At 46.3% G+C, this 18,779-nt stretch overlaps 1 protein-coding gene across 2 annotated transcripts in view; it reads left to right on the top strand.

The window, feature by feature from the left end:
• Positions 1-1,468: 1,468 nt before the first annotated feature.
• Positions 1,469-18,779, top strand: part of LOC124698915 — a 33,087-nt gene continuing 15,776 nt past the window's right edge. For both annotated transcript variants that reach the window (XM_047231314.1, XM_047231309.1), the window contains exons 1-3: positions 1,469-1,640; positions 1,811-1,944; positions 2,044-2,159. In XM_047231314.1, the coding sequence (XP_047087270.1) occupies positions 2,130-2,159 (30 nt within the window). In that variant the 5' untranslated portion in view covers positions 1,469-1,640; positions 1,811-1,944; positions 2,044-2,129. The remainder of the gene's footprint in view (positions 1,641-1,810; positions 1,945-2,043; positions 2,160-18,779) is intronic.

Below are 18,779 nucleotides of genomic sequence, written 5' to 3'. Positions count from 1 at the left end.
ACAAGCCTTAATGTGTTTTGTTGGCTATTTTAGCAAAGATGTTGTCCTACGGAGCATTCTTGAAATAACACACCTATATGAGTCCGATTGTTAAACGTCGCAATCTATGAGATTTGGGTGATCTCTAGTAAACTCATGAAGAGACCACGAAGTATGACGCATATGCTTCACCCGCGGGGTAGGCTATCGGCAGCCATGTACCGGTCATGACTTTGAGTGAAACCCTGTTCACGCAAAACTTGCAATTCAAGGCTTAATCCATTGTTCAAGTGTGAGTGGATGTAGCTTAAAGTTCTAGGCGGAAGTTCAACTTAACGAGTCTCCGCTGAAACACCGGTATATAAACAAGCAGCGAGTATTGGTAAATCTCTAAATGGGGATTTGAGATCTGGTGGGGGATTGTTGAAATATTGGGCCCATTTTTAGTGGCCCAAATTAGATTTCAGTTTTTCCTATAAATCTCAAAGCCCACATAGTGGCAGCCTTGTGAGTTTGAGCCCAAGTTGGTGGCAGCTCACTAGGGAGTGGCAAGAGGTGGGAAGTTTAGTCCCACATGGAAAGTTGGGAGGAAGTTAGACCACCTTATAAGGTGGGTTGTTCCACCACTAGTAAGTGAGTGAGAATAGGAGTGCTACACGCGCGCTCCTCCTCCTCCTCGCTCGCTCGTCTCGTCTCGACTCGACACGTCACGACGCGCGCCGCGCTCGTGGTGAGTGGATTGAGCCTCGAGCCGAGACTTTCCTTACTTTTTGCAGCTCAGGAAAACGAACGAGTCCTAGACGGACGCGTCGCGGCTTAGTCGGTTCGGGTCGCTCCCGGATCGTGGGCTATCTCGTAACCGACTCAAAACGTTCGTGCGACGTGGGCGTGGCCCACGTTGCCTAGGGTTTCCCGAGCCTATATAATCTCCTGCCCGGCTACCGCGAAACATCTCTAATACACGAGTTAGGGTTTCCACCTCTCTCTCGCTTGCGCCGCCATCGTAGCCTACTCCATCCCGCGAGCCGACGTGCATCGGCGAACGGGAGAGCGAGTCTCCGGAACCGCTCGTCCTTGCGATCCTGTACGGGAGAGGGCGAATTAGGTTTTTGGGAAGCGCTCGCGCGACTGCTCAAGCTCTTCATCACGGGTCGCCTTCCGTCCAAGTCGGGCGGTGCTGCCTACCGTCGTCTTCAACGCCATCTACTTCGACCCGTCGTCCCCGTCGTCAACAACGTTGTCATCAACAACGTTACTGCCGCGACATCATCTGCTACACCTCCACCGCCACCTCCACCAGATCGGTACGTGCGACATATCTCGATCCGTTTAGCGATGGATGTTGTACTGTTTGCTATGCTACTGTTCATGTTGATCACTACATCTAGTATGTTCGAGTTTCACATGTTAGTAGTTACTGTCGTCATGCTTAATATTCTGGAATTAATCATGGAAATTGTGCCTAATTATCCAACACCTACTGCATTCGGGTCCAGACCTCAACCACATATGACAAAGTGAAACTTTCTTCTGTTTCGAGCAAGATGGTCGAGTGATCGTATATCTTTGAGTGGACTGGATTTTCTTGTAGATAACTGTTATTTTCCCTGCAAGTGTTCTTCGCTCCTCCTCGGCTCGATGTGGCCTTGACTGCTCTAGAGGTACTGTAATTGTGTGTTCTGCATACTGCATATATATATAAAGCTTGTGTCGGGCAATCGACAAAAACTCCTACCATCACCCCCAAGTTCCAACGAATTTTGGTGCTCTGTGTTGAAGTGCATTCTGTTCCCGAGCTCGGCTACAGGCTAAGCCAACTGATTTTTTCCAGGTGCTCAGCAGGATGATTGGGTGATATATCTTCAGCTCTAGGATTGGATTTCACTGAAATAACTTCTCCGTTGTTGCCAAGTCTTAATTAGTTTGCTCCTCCTCAACTTGATCTGCAGCCTCGCGGCTGTATAGGTACCTACTGCAAATGCATCTTGTACAAATATTATAAAATCTTCTCTTGTCAATTGTCATATGTTTCACAGCGTCTGATCAGACATCTTGCTTTTGTAGGGAGTGAAACAATCTGCAGCTGATGGGCTAGATTGTCTATCATGGCTTTCTTCTGCTGGTATTAGTTTTCTGTCGAGAACTTCAACATGTCCAAACATCGAACCGACCGCTGGCTGGTTGGTACCTCTTCTCCTAAGACTAGTCGTAATGGGAAGTATCATACACTAGTATCATGCACATGATACTAGTTTATAATACTAACCCCTCAATGCATAGTATCATAAGATAGTATCATAGTATCATAATATTTAATATTTTGTAGAATCTCAATGCAAATGTATGTACATGATGTGCTTGTCATTAAGTTTTCTAGTTTTACGTGCTATGATACGGTATCATATTATGATACCACTCTCATCTCTCACCTCATTAATTAGTGTGCCACATCAGATTTTTGCCAACATGGCATGCATGATACTACTTATGATACTCCCACTGTGGCTAGTCTAACCAACAAAAACCAAGTCCAGTGATTGATCTACATTGTATGTTTCACTATCGTTTTTTTTAATCAACCTGGAACTTACACGCATGCGCACACGCACTATTTAAACTTTCAAACCAGATTCATGCCTTCACTAATCTTATAGTTAAGATTGCATCAATTGTTGCTTTAATTTATTCATAGGCAAGATAGTGTCACACCCTTACTCCATTTACTACACTCAACACAAGATCCATGTCCGATACAGGATTACAACATGAATTTGGGAGGAAGAGTAGAGCCTAGGTGGGAAAAGAAGGCCAGCAGGGGATGGGGAAATAGAGCCGGTTTCTTATCTGTTCTTCAACGCCTTTTCCTCCCAGCATTACCTTGGCTTAGGGGCATCGTGACGCATAGTGACCCGGGCCGCCAAGTCCCATTAATTGATCATAACGATATCGTGGAAATGCTGCACGAACGCGGCCCTCTCTGCGGACGCAGTGGTCGTCCGTCCGGTCCTCGCACGGGCCCGCCTGGCAGGGGCACAACTGCTTCGTCTTCCGCAGCATTACTTACGAGCGGCGCGCTGCAGCCTTTCCAGGGCCGCGTTAATGGCGCGCCTTGGCCTCCGCGAGCGTGCATAGTTGGGCGGCGTCGCAGTGGCAGGACATTGAAGGACATTGAAGGCGCGATGGCGTCCGAGGCTCTTAAATGGACGCTGCCGGCGCCCATTTCCCCGACCACACCATTGGTAGAGCCCACACTATCCACCCGACCAACGCCATGGGGAATAAATGCTGACCGTTCCGCAAGACCAAGAACGACCACGAGGCTAGCGGCTTGCGGTCCGGCAAGAATGCACGGGTCGGCCGGTACGTCCGCGGCGAGCTCGCACGCCAGCTATCGAATGAAAACCGGCCGGTACCATGGCCGGACGTGAACTTGCCGGGAGGGGCTGGTACCTCAACTCGAGGCGCGTGCCGGTTCCCCCCGTGCCGCGCGAGGGCCGAGAGCGGCGGGACGAGGTGCGCCGCCGCCGAGCGATCTTGCCGCCGGATCTGCGGGAAGATCAGGCGTACGCACTGAACTCCTACAACTGGATTTCATTCGGGACGTGGGAGTTCGACGCGCGCCGCCTCGCTGACTACCTCGGCGACGTGGACTACTTCGACCGTGAGATCGTCGCGGAAGAAGAAGAGAACGATCAGGAGGACGCGGACGAGGACGTGGACATGGCAGACTACGACCACGACGACGGCGGGCCGGCGTGGGATCTGGAGACCCAGCCGCCGGACATTACCGAGGAGGAGTTCATTGCCATGGCACTGGCTAACAGCGAGCAGAACGAGCTCAACGAGCTCGCTTTGTGGGACGGGCTCGCAATCCAGCTCCGCGAGTCCGCGCTCGCGCAGGGGAGGCCGGCGACTCCTCCGGCAACGCCGACGCGTTTCAACGACCGCGCTCCGGCTGCTGCTCCGGCCTGAGATCCTTGGCCACAGCCTCCTGCGCATGCGATGGTACGTCCTCCACCGCCGGCGTACGAGCTTCCATGGCCCACGCCGGAGTTCATCGACCTCGTCACTGACGACGAGCAGTAGGCAGCACCTACTTTTACCACGCCTTTATGGCTTTTTAATGTTTTTTATTAATGTAAATTATGACTTTATGAATGGAAAATAAAATTATGCGTCGTACCGCTGGAGCCACCCTCGACGCAAACGAAAGCGCGAACGATTTCGACCATTTCGGCCGACGCGCGTCCGTTTAAATGCGTCGCGCCGCTGAGATGCCCTAAGTAGTACATGTGCTAGCTGGATACCACTGGCTCTCACGTCGTGGTTGCTGGGGTCTACATCTGGGCATGGCCAGCCCGGCCCAAAAATCCCGGGCCGGGCCGGGTTGGGCTTGCACTTCGGGCCTGGCTCGGGCCTGAAATTTGAGCCCGAACGTCGGGCCGGGCCAGGCTTGGGCCTTCATTTTCGTGCATTTTAGCCTGGTCGGGCCGGGCCGGGCTTTTTTGCTCGTTCGTGCCGGGTTCGGGCTTAAATTACAGGCCCGACGGTCGGGTTGGCCGGGCTCGGGCCTGACTTTTTACCCGCGGGCTTTTTAGGTCTGGCCCGAAGCCCGGCCCGAACTTTGCCCAGGTACTGGGGTCCTCCTCCTTAGCGCCCAACTGGGCCAGCCCATTTAATTGACATCACATCGCATGGTTAGTTTTGGTTTGCGACATCACCGCCGGGAGATTCGATCGCAGAACTACGTCCATTTGGAAAGAAGCCATCTATATAACGAAAACTCCAAAGGCAGCCCGGGCTTGGGTGCTCCTTTTATCGAATCTCCATCAAACCATCCGTTTCATTAGCCTACGTCACAATGCGTTGCGTATAATTCTGTGTAAATAGCCTGATGAATACCGAGCGTGGACACCCCAACCACCTCACATGGATGCATCGTAGAACATGCAGGCTGAAAAGAAGTCAGGCACAGTCACTGATGCAGAAATTAGAGCGTAGTTCAGTCATCATTACTGTAGAAGGCTGCCCCTCTCATTGGCCTTCCTCGCGGCGGTCGCGACGGTGCCGGAGCCCCCCACCAGGGCCGGCTCTGGCCCTAGGCGACCATGGGCAACGCCCATGGGCCACCGCCTGGGAGGGGCCCCATCAGCACATATCTCTTCTATACTTTTGTGCTGAAAAATAATGTGAAAAAGGGCCAAAGGCCCAGGCGGGAACGGAAAGAAAAGAGGCCAAGAGGGGAACGGACGGGATCGACACGGAAAGAATCAAAGTGATTGAACCGATCGCCTCTCGCTCGGCCGCTGCCTCCGTGTATCGCCTGTTGCTATTCCATCTCGAACCGAACGCCTCTCGATCCGTCAACCGATGATCGCCTCTCGCTCCGCTCGGCCTCGCCCAGGACTGGCCAGATCGCCAGCGACCAGCGTCCACCGCCACCCGCCAGGGCCCTGCAGGCTGCAGCTGCAGATCACGATCTCCGCCTTCTTTTCGATCGAGTACTTGTCTGTTTAGGTAATTCACTAATTCTGCTAAGTTGTATCTGCAACTTACTAACTATAATTTGTTGAATTTAAATGCAGATCAACACTAGTAAATTTCCTATAGTTACATGACATTTCTTAGTGGTTCATAGTTATTTTTTAGAATCTCAGATTTTGAGTGCGTTGAATGTTAATTTTTAATATTTTGCTAGTAAAACTAGATACATATATATCTATATATACGTTCATATTCGTACATGCGTAGTAGTCTTAGGGGCCTCTTTTGCCATCTCGCTCAAGGGCCACACAAAAGATAGAGCCGACCCTGCCCCCCACGCGCCGTGATCCTGGGCGGCGGGTCCATGCTCGTCGACACCCCGTTCCGCGACACCATCGCTCCCTCCGCTGCGCGGTCAGCACGGGCGCCGGCGTCGACAGCATCGATCTCGCCGAGTGCACGCGCCGCGGCATCGCCTTCGCCAACTCTGGGCCTCCGGGGAGGTCTTCTCCACCGACGTCGCCTACACCCTCGGCCTGCTGCTAGACCTGCTCCGGCAGGTGTCAGCGGCGGTGGCGGCACGTGCGGCCTGGTTCTTGGCCTGCGCAGGGTGTTATCGTCTCGGATCCAAGGTCCAGTAATTGACTTCATGGCTTGTTTTTGCTATTTGCTAGCTAAATACTCCAATGAAACTGCCACAACAAATAAACTCAGATGTGACTGTGATCTTAGCTTAGTTTAGGCGTGCCTTGAGCTTCTTCTTTTTCTGAGTGTTCAAGCTTTTTGAGCCGAAATAATATTACTAGGAAGGTGAGCGAGAGGAATTCAGAGGCAATATACTGTTTCTGATGCATTAATCGATTGGTAAATGATCTGTGGGAAGCACACCTATAACTTGAAGGGACCCTGATTCAGTAACATCCTTATGATTTGCTAATTCGACAAAATCAACTGTGGCATTGGCTTTCTCCTTCTCCACGAGTTGGAGATATAGAGCATTCGAATAATGTGCCACTTCATTCAGCTCATTTCATAAAAATTACCTAATTCTACCATCAAATGCTGAAGGATCAATTAAGCCTTTTCTTTGTGGATTTACATGTTCCTATTCATATTTCTACAATATTTTCCTCCCATGCTTTTACTCGTCGTATCTCAAGATGTTTTTAGACAGGCAGGGATGAAAGCAAGCATGCATCATTCTGAGTTTAAACTGTACATTCACAAATCTAGGGGTTGATAGCGATTATTTATAGTTACTTGCCCCACATGAAGTCCCATTTTGTCATTTTCAGAAGGTTACCATATTATCACAAACCCCACGGTTAGTTAACCTGTTGTCAGCTTCTATTCAAATTTACTGTTTGCAAATGAACTTGTTGCAGACTCTGAATATAGTGATTTCAGAATGCTTAGCAACAGGAAGAGTCAGGGAACAAGGAATGACTTTCCAAGTTTACTTAGCAACCGTAAGGCTGCAAATGTCTGGTTCCAAGTTTACATGCTACCTCTGCAATGGCTGCAAAACTGACTCGCTTGTTAAGAACACTACTTATTAACATTGCTAAGTATAATTCATTGTTACTGATGCACAATACCTTCCCACAAATCAAAACCAGTTTAGATTATAAAACATTAGTCCATGCAGTTCCACAATCCTCTACTTCTACTTGACAGCTGCTCCAATTTTTCTTTTGAAATGCCGAACAAAATAATCCATGTCATGGACCCTACCGCTGGATCGCGTGGATTAAACGCGATAAGGAAGAAGAAGCCAGAGCTGGTTGCAGATTTAACCCAATTACCCAAAAGGTTCTATTCGAATGCATCCAGGAATTTTTCCCTGACTGGCCAGTCTATGAATTCAACTGGTCAAAGCAATTCCTTATACTAATGGACACCCATTACAGGAGGTTACAACTTTTCACTGTTTGAATGTTTCTGCGTATCCTATGCAAATATTATAGTAATGTAACAAGAATATCCTTGATGGCGCAACTGTTTTCAACTCTTCGTTTAGACTGATGAATTCGATATCTGTGTATCTTTCTTTGGTGGCCAAGACTAGTCGCCAAGTTTTGAAATTAGTGGCCAAGTTTCTTTGCGAAAAAACATTAGCATATTTCTTTGTGAAAAACACTGGTGGCCAAGTTTTGAAATTAGTGGCCAAGTTTCTTTGCGAAAAACATTTAGCATATTTCTTTTTGAAAAACATTGGTGGCCAAGTTTTGAAATTAGCACCTTTCTTTGTGAAAAACATTGGTGGCCAAGACATGAAATTTATAGTTTGCAATGTATCACCTTTATCTGATTTCTATGTTTATCAAATATTTTATATATTTACCTAGCCTGAATAAATATGTAGATACCAATCTTGGTCGTTGCTGTGGGTCACCACGACATAGCTGAAAACTAATTTACTTACAGCATTTCACATGATAATATTAATAACCATCGGCAAACGATTGTACACCAAGTAATATTGTTGCAAGGGAACTCATCTAGTTTTGCCGAAGATCACGTCCACGAGGCTAAGTAGATGAACTCGCCATATCTGGTTATAGCAATGCTGCCATTGTTTGTCTAGATGCCCAAACAATGTAAATTATGTCTCAATCCACTAGTGGCACTCCCTCCGTTCCACCAACAAAAAATTGGTCTAGTAGGTAGATACTAGATACATCCAAATTTTGATAAGATTGAGATATTTTTGGTGGGACGGAGGAAGTATATCCAAACTCCAAGATCCCGGGGCCTGCAATCATTTTATCAGTGCACTTCCATCTTTTTTTTTTACAGTCCTAGACAATCTCATTTCGGGAAATCAAAGGCATGTTTAATTGTTTTACAATTTACTCAGCTAACTCTGACAATCTCATTTTACTCTTGGGGTACATGATGTGCCACACTCTGGTACAGGTCGGACCTGCTGAACCACACAGCCCATCTAATTCGCATACTGCCTACCCAGCCATATTCATTTAATATGGTACAGGAGATGTAGACAATACACATGTATTGCAAATTCCGGTCCATTCATCCAACCAAACAAATAGCAGCATTGAATGCTCATGGATTAACCTCAGCCACATATTCAACGAGTGCACCCAAGCCCGGGCGCAAGAACCGAAAACTCCAAAGGCAGCCCGGGCTTGGGTGCTCCTTTTATCGAATCTCCATCAAACCATCCGTTTCATTAGCCTACGTCACAATGCGTTGCGTATAATTCTATAACCGGTTCGTTTGATACTACTACTACTCCTGTTGTGTTAGCTCGAACAGTTGTGAATATTTTCTGGTAGCTCTCTCCTGCCGCTACATGCAAGGATGAAATATTTTTTTAATCTAGCTTTAGTAGGTCTGCAAATTAGCTAGCTATCTCAAGAACAAACATGTGATCATAAGCTGCACATGCAACATCCGTCCCGCTTGTTGCCACATGCGGGCAATTGTTTTTTTTTTTTTTTTGTAATCTAGTACTAGTAGATCTGCTATTTTGCTAGCTAGCTCAAATACAAGCATGTGGCCATGTGGTGCACATTCACATGCACCACCGTGCACCTTCACATTTAATTTAGAAACAAAAAAAAAACAAGAACAAGAAAATTTCAACAACGAAAAAAAATGTGGAACTAGTTTTCTAGAATAACAATTTTGTTCCTTTGTTCTCGGAGATGCGTGCACGCACATACGATGAAAAGAATTAATTAGCAATCCACTTTCCCATTCATTAGAAATTTCGAAGGAAAAGAAGATATTTGCATGTTACTAGAATTGGAAAATAAAAACTACAAAAAAATATTTGGACTAGATGAGAAAATAGAAAGTACAATTAAATGGAACGAGAAAAATCCACCTGGGAACAAAAACTTTGGTTGAACTAATTTTCTATAACGAAAAGGAACACATCTTCGAGAATAAAGAAACAACTCACTATATAGTAAGGAACATCAGAGAACATCACAGGGAACAAGAAACATACACCCAGGAACCAAAGCCTTGGTACAACACTAATTTTCTGGAACAGAATGAACAAATATTCTAGAACAAAGGAACAATTCACCATACACTAAGGAACAACGGAGAACATCAAAGGGAACAAGAAAATTCCACCTAGGAACAAAAGCCTTTGTGGAAATAATTTTCTCTAACGAAAGGAACACATCTTCGAGAATAAAGGAACAACTCACTATACAGTAAGGAACATTAGAGAACATCACGGAGAACAATAAGCATACACTCGGGAACAAAAGCCTTGGTACAACACTAATTTTCTAGAACAGAAGGAACAAATCTTCTAGAACAATGGAACAACTCAATATACCTTAGGGAACAACATAGAACATCAAAGGGAACAAGAAAAATACACCTGGGAACAAAAGCCTTTGTGGAACTAATTTTCCGTAACGAAAGGAACACATCTTTGAGAACAAAAGAACAACTCACTATGCAAGTAAGGAACATCAAAGAACATCACAGGGAACAAGAAGCATACACCCGAGAACAAAAGCCTTGGTACAACTAATTTTCTGGAACGGAAGGAACAAATCTTACAGAACAAAGGAATAACTCACTATACACTTGGGAACAACCTAGAAAATATGGAGCGACAAAATATAAACTAATGTAGCTAAAAATAAAATAATATGGATTGGAAAAGCATGAGAAATTAATTTACGGAAACAAATCAATTGAAAAAACATGACTCATAATGAGACAAGATATTTAGCGCCCTCAAGGAAAAAACATACCTTTATTCACTATAAAAAAATAAAAATATAAGAAAACAAAGAGAACTAAAGAAATTGACTAAGAAGTAAAGTAACTAAAATAGAATAGAAAATAGAAAACAGAAAACAGAAAAAATATAAAAGAAAAAAAGCAGGAAAGAAATATACCAATGAAAATAAATAAATAAGGAAAAAAGTACGTCATATACTATCCTATGATTGGTGCAGAACCTAGCATTGGTTGCTTGTCTAGAGAAAGAAAAAAAAAACTTACCCGCGCCTGCATGTACGAGTGGAATAACCAGAACATGAAGCAAAGACTGCAGGTCTGCGTCCAACGAACCAAAGCGAACCATAAACAGAGCTAAACGGGCCGAGCCCACATCCGACTACCTTAAGCGAAACGGTGCTCGCGCGCGCGAGCGCTACGGAGTAGTTTCCTTCAAGAGCGGCTTGTCCCCAAGCCGGTGCCCTGGGTAATCGAGACTTTACCTCCGCCAGATTCTCCCATGTCGCGAGCGAGCCAGGTAGGCGGGACTGGATCAGCCCCTGCTCCAACGTCTTGTGGCGGTGCTATACTTGTCGTCGCTGAAGCACCTAAACACGAGCCTAGAGGTGAGAGCATCTTCAGCTGTCTCCTCGACGAGGCTTCCGGTAGCCGTTTTTTACATCCGGACAGGGTACCGCGCGCAGTACATCGCCCACGCCTCCGCCACCGTGAGGCTACCGCGGCCGAAGCCGTTCGCCGCAACGTTCTTGCGGGAGGACGACATTGCGAGCGTCGAGGGAGGGGTCGCGGCGAGATTGGAATGGGAAGGAAGGAGGGGCGCTCTTATTGTACAACGGCGGCAGGCGAGGCGGCAGCAGGGCGTTAGCCGCAATAAACGCCGGCGCGGATGGCCACGCGGCCATGCACGACGCGACGCGTCACTGCGTCGCCTTGGAAAGCTGGGCGCCATTAACGTCGCTTGACCAGAGGTAGGCGACGGGGTTTTAGATTTCCGTGTCGCTGACGCGTCGGGCCCGCCACTCCCCGCCTCGCTTTTCGTTGTATTCGGCGTGCCCAGAGTATCCCCTGTGGACCGGGGACGGACTCGGAGCGCCGGACACCGCATTGAGCCGCGCCGGACGGAAAGGCCTTTGAGCATGCGGCTGAAAATAAAAATTTGTTCGACAGGTATTTGGGGCCACTTTGGGAAACGCGGCTGGAGATGCTCTAAGTCTGCAGTGTCGTATCGTATGTTGCATCAACTGGTTGCCACCCACCAAGATCTGCTTCTGTAACGCATAAGGTCACCATCACGTACCAAATGCTTGATCTTACTGTCCGGTTTCTGAAACTTCTCCAATATATGCCAAGTAATGGGATCTTGCGCATACCGATCCTTAATTTCCTGCAGCCAATCCAGAGTACCCACTGTAATTGCCAAGAAAATAGATAATATTTTCGTAAAGCTTCTTTCAGACAATCCGCTTTATGGCTTAAATCTCAATAGTTTTAGCGTTGACGTTAATCTTTTTTTTTAAATGTGTTGAAAACAATGTTTTGATTACAATCTTCCGAGGCCGCTTTCGACATGCAGGTCGGCACTGCACCTTGTAACACTCCACCACACAACACACTACGACTATATTGATAAAGACCATGGGCAACATTATTACAATTTCTACTGACTTTAGAGACAACAACTTGTCGAGTGGTTTCATCCTATTGAAATCCTTTGCAATGAAACACACTTCGGATCGATCACAGCTGTCCTCTCTAAAAGCATGTACCACTCAAGAGCAGTCTGTTTCGATGATAAGATTTGCAGAAGAGTTTGCAATTCCTAGCTTCAAACCTTCAAGGCAAGCAATAGCTTTCCCCATGGCTGCAGATTGACAATGAGTAATGATATCCCATGCTGAAGGGAGGACGTTACCCATATGATCCCGTAGCACCACACCTCAAGCACCATTCTTTTCTTCTTTTAGGAAACTTGCGTCGATGTGCATTTTATCCATCCATCAGGTGGTTTGTCCCAGACTTCCCTTTGCTCTTGACTGGCTGAAATTTGCCATCTTTCATACGCCCTTCAGGAAAAGGTAAACCAAGGTATTTCTCTTCAAAACCCACAGTTTGTATTTTCAAGATGGATGCCACCACTTGGCCTTGTCTCTCAGTGCATTTGTTACCCAGCATCAGGGAGCATTTTCCAGGGCTTAGGCGCTGCCTGGTAGCTTGCTCATAATTACTTAAAACGGTTTTTACTTTGTTTGCTTGATCTGCATTGGCCTCAAAAAAAAAGGCTATCATCAGCGAATAAAAGATGTGATATACCCGGACTACGTCGGCATACCTTTAATTCTTTAATCTGTCCCTTGTCTATTTCTACTTGTAAATGTCTAGACAAACCATCACCAACAAATAAGAAAAGATATGGAGATAGAGGGTCCCCCTGCCGCAGCCCTCTAGAAGGTTTGAATTTATCCAAGATCTCTCCATTGAGTCTAACAGAGTATGTAACTGTTTTAACACAATTCATTACCCAAGCAATCCATTATTCTGCAAAGCCTAGTTTCTTTAAGATTTCTTCCAAGTATTTCCAGTCCACCCTATCATACGCTTTGGCTAGATCTAGTTTGTAATCACAAAATTTTCCTTTCCCATCACTGCTCTTCTGTAAGGCATGAATGCATTCAAAAGCTATCAAAGCATTGTATGTAATAAGTCTTCCTGGAATAAAGGCGCTCTGGCTCGGAGCAATGATATCTTGGAGCAGAGATCTGAGTATATTAACCAAGCATTTAGACACAATTTTGTAAATAACATTACAAAGGCTTATGGGTCTAAAATCATTTAGGCACACCGGGTTTTTCTTCTTTGGAATAAGAACTATTACCGTATCATTTATTCCTTCCGGCATAATCCCAATCCTAAAGAACTCTTTAACTGCAGCGAGGATATCCTCTTTGAAGACACCCCAATGTCTCTGGAAAAAACGTGCAGGGAAACCATCTCTTCCTGGCGCCTTCAGAGGCCCAATTTGAAAAAGGGCATTTCCAATCTCATCATCTGAATACTCCATGCATAACCTTTCATTCATTTCTTGGGATATTTGGCTTTGTACACTTTTAGTAATAATATTTGGCTGGACCTGATTATTTGTTGTATACAACTCTTTAAAGAAGCTTGTTGCCATTTCTTCCATTTCCTCTTTGTTTTTAGTTGTGCTTCCATCTTCTCTTTCTAACCTAACAATTTTATTCTTTTTTGCCCTCCAGGTAGCTTTTTTATGAAAAAAATTTAGTGTTTTTATCACCTTCTTTTAGCCAGCTTATTCTAGAACGTTTCCTCCAGTAGAGTTCTTCTTGCTCTAAAAAATTATCCAGCTCCCTTTCAACACTTTTCTTCTCCTCATGGTTGTGATGCATGAAATTTCTGTTTATATACTCTAGCTTTTTTCCTTAATTAATTTTTCTATGCGTTTGGAGACTGTCTTTTTACTCCACGTCTGGAGACAGTCCATGACCCAAGAGAGGTTTGAGGCTACATCACCTAGATCTCTTGGCTGACTGTGTCCTTCCCAGGCAATTTTTATTTCATCAGCTAGAGTGTTTTCCCGTTCCCAGCACTCCTCATATCGCCGCGGTTGACGCGGAATGTATTCAGTAGCCATATTATCAAAACTGAGTAAAATAGGGCAATGATCTGACCTTGAGGAAGTGAGATGACTTACAGTGCTTTGAGAATATAAATTTGACCAATCCGGCGAGGCAACAGCTCGATCCAGATGGACCTTCACATTTCTTCTGCCTTTTTGTTTATTATCAAAAGTCCAAGGAGGTCTATTGAAACCAAGATCATGAAGATCACAGTAAGAAAGAATTTCTCTAAAATCTAGCATTTGTTTTTCATTTCTTTTTCTTTCAGAGAAGTGTTCACTTTTCTCTAAAATCTAGCATTGACGTCAATTTTATGTGCTCCTTCTTACAATTTAGGTATAACTGTACATTTGAATCATTCAGTAAGGCATTAAAATTCAAGTAGTCACTACTATGATTAGGGCTATAGGTGGACAGCTTGTGACGCACCAAACTTTTGTTGCGTCACTGCTGTCTAATACGGCAATAACAGTGACGCACCCCATACCATGGTGCGCCACTTCTAAGTATGGCCAGGGTTTGGCCTGGACGTACCCGTATACTAGTAGCGGACCAAACTTTGGTGCGCCGCTGTAGTGGCCACGCACGCATCGCTTCCCAAAGTGGTGGGCCATTACTGGCCACTTATCGGCTGAGCGCGCCAGGTCCGGACCGACCCTTCATCCCCGTTGCGCCGGAAGTCAGTCATTGACATAGGCATCCCAAATGGGCCTGCCTAATATAGTACCCGGGGTTTATTGAAGGCCCACTACCCGAAGAATAAGAAGACTCGAGAGCCCAAGATGTATTTAAGGAAAAGATAGAGTTGTAATAGGAAGTGTTATTTGTAATCCGGCGGGATGAGTTAGAAACCATCCCGGACTCGTAATCCTTGTATAGCACGAATCCCTCGGCTCCACCTATATAAAGGGGGTCGAGGGACGAGAAGATCATCGAATCATTGTCTGCAAACCCTAGTTTTCATATTCGTCGAGCACTTTTCGGCTGAAACCTTCGAGATCTACTTGCCCTCTACTTCTAACTAAACCCTAGCCTACAATCCATAGGCATTGACAAATTAATCCCTTGTCAATTGGCGCCGTCTGTAGGAATTAGAGGCGTAAGGATCTGATCTCGATGGCACGTTCAAGATCTTCGACATCGTCAACCGGAAGCAACACTATGGATCGAGGTAAACAGATCGCTACCGGGTCCCGTTGATTTTGTTCCTCACCCACCCTCCCGTTTGGATGCATATGCGTATCTGGCGGAGCCCTTGGAGATGACGTTCGGAAGGTTCCACTTTCGCGTCGAGAAGGAAGGATCGTATCGTGTCGAAATTCCGATTTCGTCGGGATCGTCGGCGGTCGATTCTGAATTTTCAAGCTATGCATCATCAACTGAGTCAGAAGAAGAAACTTCGGCAACACGCTACGTCAACATCAGAGCAAGAGAAAAACTCGCCAAGATCTTCAGCAATGCATCGTCTGAGTCATCTGCGGACTCATATATAAGCGATGGCTCAAGCGATGTCGACAGTTACGACTTCATCGACAAATCTCTCACAGTGGGCAAGGTCTTCATCAATCCCAACAACGATGTCACCAAACCCAACATAGATCTGAGTACAAAATATCATCGGATTTATGCTATCGAAGATCAAGAGGAAACATCGGAGGCTTTCGACCAATTGGGAAATCCTTTTGTCGATCCCTCGGATCTAAGGAGAGGTATGGGCACTAAATATGTCGGGCCCACACCACGCGTCGAGTCCAACTTCCACGAGCAGCCCGGGATAGAGCGGCAAAAGCCATAGATGGTTCAGAACCAATGACGACAACAGCTACAGCTCAAGAACCGCAAGCTTATCAATATATGCTCGCACGAACTGCCCGAGAAATAGAAAAACAGACAGACTGAGTTGAACAGGAGAAAGGCGGCAGCTTCGCATCCAAGCGAGAGAAGGGCAGATCTAAGTGGACAGTCTAGAATTTCGGGTGATAGCCACAGGGAGGCTCGGAACAGAGGAAGATCAAGGCTACAACACATACCCGAAGCAGACAGAGAGTACTTGGTTCAAAACCTCGACATGTCCTTTATGTCGATAGATACAAGAGGAAATATTATCCCTAGGACACCGGAAGCTGGGTATATGGCGACACAAGCTTACATCCTCGCATCCAAGCCACCTCCAGGAGATCCAAGGGAAACATTATACAACATGGCATTGGCAGGAGTTGGAGCTATGGGGACAGCGTTCGTAGCAACGCCTCCCGAAGGAGCAGCAAGGCAAAATAGTCCACGACCTGCAGCAGTAACGGCGGTAGCTCCGGAAGGACCAAGTGGAGCAAGAGACACGGGAGTGCAAGCAAGGGTCGACAGAGCAAGGCAAAGCAGAAGAGATCATCGGCAGTCCCCGGAGCTTAATGACGAGGATATGTGCGGTCTACCGTGCTTCACGAGAAGAGTCCGAAAAACTCGAGTCCCCTCTGGATTCAAGTTACCCGATCACTTCAAAAAGTTCGACGGCCCGCAAGACCCGGAGGATCGGCTAATTGATTACCTCGAGACGGTAAAGTTAACTGGAGGAACTAGAGCAACAGCCATGCAAAGTATTCAGGTGCACTTAAGTGGAGCCGCACGATCTTGGATCAAAAAACTTCCGCCAGGATCCATCGACAGTTGGGAAAGTTTCGAGGACGTATTCGTCAAGAACTTCAGGTCCACGTGCAAAAAACCTGCATCGTTAGAAGAGCTGAGAGCGTGTCGACAAAAGCCAGATGAGTCAATGAGAAAATACGTCCAAAGGTGGAACATCATAAAAAACTCGGCAGAAAATATATCTGACGAGAGAGCAATAGATGCGTTTGTCGCGAGAATCAGGCGCGGAGATTTTGTTGAGGATTTGGGGAGGACCAATCCAAAAACAGTATCCGCATTGATGGAGATAGCAAATAGATGGGCAGACGGAGAAGACGCTGTCCACAATAAACGACACAGGTCGCCAGAGGAGGACCGTGGTCGAAATTATCAGACGAGGCGACGATTTCCTCGGCGGTATCCAAATTATGACGCCCCGGGACAAATTTCGGCAGGATTTCGGGCAAATACGAGGAGGAAGCAACAGAGACGATTATCGGAGAAGCAATGAGCAGCGAAGTGATAATAGGGATGACTCCCGCAACGAGGCAAAATAGTGGGCCAAGGTTTCCACGACCTTTTGTATCTCCCGAAGAAATGTTAAATGGACCGTGCCAGATGCATTTTTTCCTCGATAGCAATGGGAAAAGACAGTCAGGACACCTGCAGAAAGATTGTCGAAATTTCCAAGCAATGTTCAGATGTGCGGAAAACGCTCACGCACGAGCAGCACGAGAGAAACCCTCGGGAGCCTAGGAGCGAAGTTCATCTACCACCACCTCCCGCGATTACGGAAGGCAATCAACACCAGCTCAGAATAGCGGCAGCACTTGCACCACCACCCTATGTTGATCCTAACTCCAACGGAGCGAGTGTCGATGATTCGAAGGGAAGGCCATCTAATAGAGCTCAAAAAGTAATCTCACGACAGGTGTTTATGGCAGAGAAAATGCCTCCACCAACAGTTGAGTACCTTAATTGGTCAGGACAAGATATCGGTTTCACAATAGCAGATCATCCGCAGCAAGTTCCTCGACCAGGGCAGTCAGCACTTATCCTGCCAGCAGTTATTGCAGGCTTTGATGTTTCTCGAGTATTCATAGATGGTGGCAGCAGCTTAAACCTCATGTATGCAGATACATTGAGGAAGATGAACATATCCTTAGCAAACCTGAAGCCAACAGACACAAGGTTCCACGGCATCACACCAGAGAAACCAAGCTACCCATTGGGGAAGATCAACCTCGACGTTCAGTTTGGAACCCGAGAAAATTATAGAATCGAGAAACTGGAGTTCGAAGTCGTGGATTTCCCATCGCAGTACCACGCTTTGTTGGGACGACCAGCATACGCTAGATTTATGGCAGTACCACACTATACATACCTGTTATGGAGATTTCCTGGACCCAAGGGACCAATCACGGTCAAAGGGAGTTTTGCCTTAGCTGATAAGTGCGACAAGGATTTCCATCGGTTATCAGAAACCTTCGGGATGCAAGCTGAATACTTGGCGTCGAAGAGCATGACTGATTACGACGTATTGCCAGACGTCGGAATGCCAAATAAAGAATCAACTTTCAACACGAGAGAAAAATTCTAAGGAGGTGCGGATTCACCCGACGGATCCAAAAAAGACGACATCCATTGCAAACAACATGGATATCGCATAGGAAAGCGCGCTCGTCGAGTTCCTCCGTGAGAACCGGAAAATCTTCGCATGGTGTCCAGCTGACATGCCAGGAGTACCCAGGGAACTTGCCGAGCACCACCTAAATTTGGATCCAACAGCGAAACCAATCAAACAACCTTTGCGGCGTTTTCGGAACCAAACCGCAAAGCCATGCTATCAGAAATAAATCGACTAGAGGAAGCTGGTTTTATCGGAGAGATATCTACGAAGCCACATGGGTAGCTAACCCAGTGATGGTGCCGAAGAAAAACACGACGAGTCCTTCGCATGTGCGTCGACTTTACGTGTCTCAACAAACATTGCCCTAAGGATCACTTTCCCCTCCCAAGGATCGATCAAATTATCGACTCCACGGCAGGTTGTGAACGTCTTTCCTTTTTGGATGCATACTCTGGTTATAACCAGATCAGATTAAAAGAAGATGATGAAGCCAAAACAGCGTTTATTACACCTTACGGCGTGTTTTGCTACAAGACAATGCCCTTCGGTCTAAAAAATGCGGGAGCAACATATCAGAGGATGATGCAGAAGTGTTTAGCAACACAGATTGGGAAAAACGTGCAAGTATACATCGATGATGTCGTCATAACATCAAAAAAGGGAACAACGCTGATCGAGGATCTCAAAGAAAC

Source organism: Lolium rigidum, chromosome 1 (genome assembly GCF_022539505.1).
Source record: "Lolium rigidum isolate FL_2022 chromosome 1, APGP_CSIRO_Lrig_0.1, whole genome shotgun sequence".
NCBI lineage: Eukaryota > Viridiplantae > Streptophyta > Magnoliopsida > Poales > Poaceae > Lolium > Lolium rigidum.
Note: the sequence above shows the minus strand (reverse complement) of the source record. Positions and strands in the feature narration are given on the sequence as shown.